Here is a 3741-nt window from a genome sequence, read left to right as displayed (position 1 = left end):
TCAGTGAGGTTTACCTTTTGTATCCAACATATTCACTATAGTGAACATACACTCTTTCCATTTTTCTACAGTTTCTCTATCGTTTGCAATAAAGTTATACTGCTTGAATTGTATTTTATTTTGGTGCCAAACTTTGAAGGAAGTGGCCGAAGGATCTTCTGGAAGTGAGTAACGCAAATATCTGACGCCTATTGCATCGTGGTAGTGAAAATAGTTGCCATCCGTTTCCTGCAATATTAAAAAGTAATCGTAACTTGTAATAAAAAATAAAAATTAAGTTTTTTTTAAAGATATTTCTTTCATAAGAAAATCGTTGACTTTTTACAGATCTTAGTAACTTTTTAAAGTTACACATGGTTTTAGCATCTGTGTCGATTTACTCAAAAAATGCTTAAAGGCAAGTACTGTGCGGTAAACCGCTCTGGAAATTTAATAAAAAACGAAATTTTTGTGAAATTTGCAAAACTGTTTTTAGACAAATCGATTTATGTACGCCATCTTTTAGCATTCGTTTTTCCACCTTTTACTACAAAAATTTTATATGGGACAAAAAATCGAGTCAAGTAAATGAATTATTAGGTAATAAAAATTAAGGATGTGAAAAAAATTGGCAGAGCTGAATTTTCGATAAATCACTCAAAAGTTGCTCGAAATATTACTACATTTTTATCAATAATATTTATAGATTACTGCCAGTATCCTCTTCATTCATGGAATCATTGCAACGTTCTTCCCAGAACAGAAATGTGTATAAACCGGGGTTTATGAGCTTCAATGAGTTATTTTTAATAAATTAAACATATTTTAATTATACCTCTAAATGGATAACCGTCAGAATGATGATCTTTTCAAACAAAAAACATCGCATCTGATGTGGATCATTGTTACCGAGGGTCACATCGAAAATATCAGTCGCTACTAGCTCTCCTTGATTGATCATGTCCACCTAAAAATAATATTAATCTTGTTTATTTATATGATAAAATTAATTATTAATGTTGTTTAATAAAACACGACATAGACATCTCCATACCTGCCTAATCCATATTTTACTTCATTTGAACATTTGAATCAATATTAACAATTTTAAAATGGTTTGAGAAAGCCAACCATGTTCACACATAAATACTTCAAATAAAATTTACAAATATTATACTTTTTCACTTAATTACATTTTTGTGTGGTATAAAAGTCCCTTTGTTTGTAAAATAAAAATTATTGTTATAGCATAATTATTCTGCGTTCTTGAAAAGTAAAGCAATCCGCGGTTAGTTAATATGTAGTATATGGTGGGATAGGTAGACATTTTCAAAAACTAGAGCATCTTCCTATAGGGAGACGACTTGTGCGCCACCTTTTATGTTAAAATGAAAAGAAGATGAAAGTAAATTTGTAAAAATTCATGTTGAAGGTTTTTAAATTTATTTAATGGCAATAATGAATTATTCTTTATAAAGGAAAAGGCACTGACTTGACAGTCTTTAATACGTTCCGAGTTCAATTTTTCTTTTATGTTGTGAAGTAATTTCTCAGTAGATTCTTTTGCAGCTTTATATTTTTCGATCATTCTCAAATCAAAATTGGAATCTGTAGCCAATTCAACAAGTTCACAAATTGTGCAGTAATATGACACAATTATCTCAAAAGGGTCAGAGCAGAACGAATAAAGATCATGATTTCTTTCCAATTGAGATGCAACCGTCTGAAATTAGAAAGTTTTACCATATTCAAAAAATTAAGTTTTCAATATATATTCAGTACATCCCTAAAGTCTTTAAGAAAATCAGTGGAAAGAATGTGGAAGCTCTTCATCTTTTACTAAAATTCATTCAGATCGAGCCACGTTAGGTCAGCTAGCGATATTTTGATGATATAAGTTATAATACAGCATATGAATTTTGAAATAACATACAATACCCTTCGCATAAAATACATAAATATCGAATGAAAAAAATATTTATTTTAAAACACTTAATTTGAGTTTTACAAGTCATATAAACAATCATTATAACCATATAAAAAGTGTATGTGTTTATTGTCCTGATGAAGGTTGAGATCAACCAGAATCGTCGACCTGTGTAACTCAAATAAAGTGATTTTAACATAACTTTTTTCATTTGCGTAATGTCAAGCCACAAAATGTTTTCTTTCTTCGATAATATAAATCACTTACCCGACAAACGTATTTGTGATTGTTAACAATATTCATACTGGTTTCTGTTTTGGGTGAAAATTCATTATACAGCCTTATACTGCTCTCCTGAAAACGAAATTGATAGCACATTTACATAATTAATAAAAAATAAGTAAAAAAAATAACCATAGTAGGGTCAACCTTCAACTAAATTGATTTTTTTCTTGAAGAGCCAAATTAAACCATTTACTCAGGGCTAGTATACCGAAAGAGGTGGCTTTGGTCGAGCTTAAATCTTCCAGAGCTACCATGACGAAAGAGGTTGCTCTGGTCGAGCTCAAATCTTCCAGCGTGTAACAACATATTCCACCAAATAAAAATTTATGCTTCGTGAAAAATATCTTTTGAAAATAGGAGAAATTTATACATTGAATATTATCGCCTGCGGTACTTACTCTTTGTAGTTCTAATCCATTTTCTTAGGTTCTAGGTACAAATTTATAAACATTTTGTTTTGAAAAGTTTATTTTACAGCTTTGTCACCTCTGTAGGTCAAGGTTCTAACTTTGCTTTACCTTGTTCTGAGATATGATGTTTCAAAGTTTGCGAATACGATTTTCCATTATCTATTACCAATTTCTGATTTTCAGGTTAAATCTTGTGTATAATATTTAATGTTAACATATTTTAAATGAGAATATTTAAATAAAACGGATACTTAAACGTTAAAATAAAATCACATGCGTTTGCATGTTTAGCTGTTTAGCTACTGCATAATAATTCATTGCATAAGATTCTTCTACCTTTCCTTAATTTCATTCCAAGAAAGAGCCACGCACGTCCAATTAAAGTGTATCTTATTTATGTTATACAATATGGCTTCTTTAACATATTTTCCACTGTGCCCTAAAAACTTTTAAAAACAAATTAACCTTACAAGGTACCTTAATCACAACAATTTTTTTACTGTTCGCCTGTTCTTTTTATTATTTATTGATTACCAATGTTTTTAATTATCTATTTTCTTCCTAACCTGTAACTATAAAAAAATTGTAAATGGAACTTAATTGATCTATCTTATATTCAACTAACTGTAAAATTTATTCACATGTACAACTGTCTGTTTCCTAAATAAACTAAAATAAAAAATATCAGAAATTGTCTAATAAATATGGCAAGGCGAAGTTAGAACCCTGTCCAACCAAAGTGACGATGACATGCACAGCGCCTAGTAACAGCGATCAACTGGCAAATGGTTCAAAGTGGTGTTAGAATCTTGTAAAATAAATGGAATCTGTAAAACCGTGATGTTAGAACTTCGTCATTCAAGTAACTATGGAAATGTAACTCACATGGCTCTGAAAATTGTATTTTGGTTATAGAAATGAGCAAAATAAATGGTTTTGCATTCTAAGATTATTTTTCACAAAAATGTCAGTTAGAGTGTCTAACTTAGGTGACGATTTACATCTGTCACTTATTGTAATACGTTTTAAAATAAAGTTTTCTACAGAAAAACCAGAAAATATTTATTATTATAAAATAAAAAGACAGCTCACATTTACTATGAACACATTCACTGATGCAGACAAGCTCCAATGTTCATT

General features: G+C 29.8%; 1 protein-coding gene across 1 annotated transcript; it reads right to left on the bottom strand.

Annotated features, from left to right (window-relative positions):
• On the bottom strand, positions 1-1693 carry LOC149424357 (uncharacterized). Its single transcript, XM_089631062.1, has 3 exons — positions 1472-1693; positions 815-946; positions 1-228 (listed from the first exon to the last, which is right to left on the bottom strand). The coding sequence occupies exons 1-3, from the start codon at positions 1565-1567 to the stop codon at positions 1-3; spliced, it is 456 nt and encodes a 151-aa protein (XP_089487188.1). The 5' UTR covers positions 1568-1693.
• Positions 1694-3741: the final 2048 nt, after the last annotated feature.

Source organism: Hesperophylax consimilis, chromosome 4 (assembly GCF_061612785.1).
Source record: "Hesperophylax consimilis isolate HC1 chromosome 4, BYU_Hcon_1.0, whole genome shotgun sequence".
Taxonomy (NCBI): domain Eukaryota; kingdom Metazoa; phylum Arthropoda; class Insecta; order Trichoptera; family Limnephilidae; genus Hesperophylax; species Hesperophylax consimilis.
Note: the sequence above shows the minus strand (reverse complement) of the source record. Positions and strands in the feature narration are given on the sequence as shown.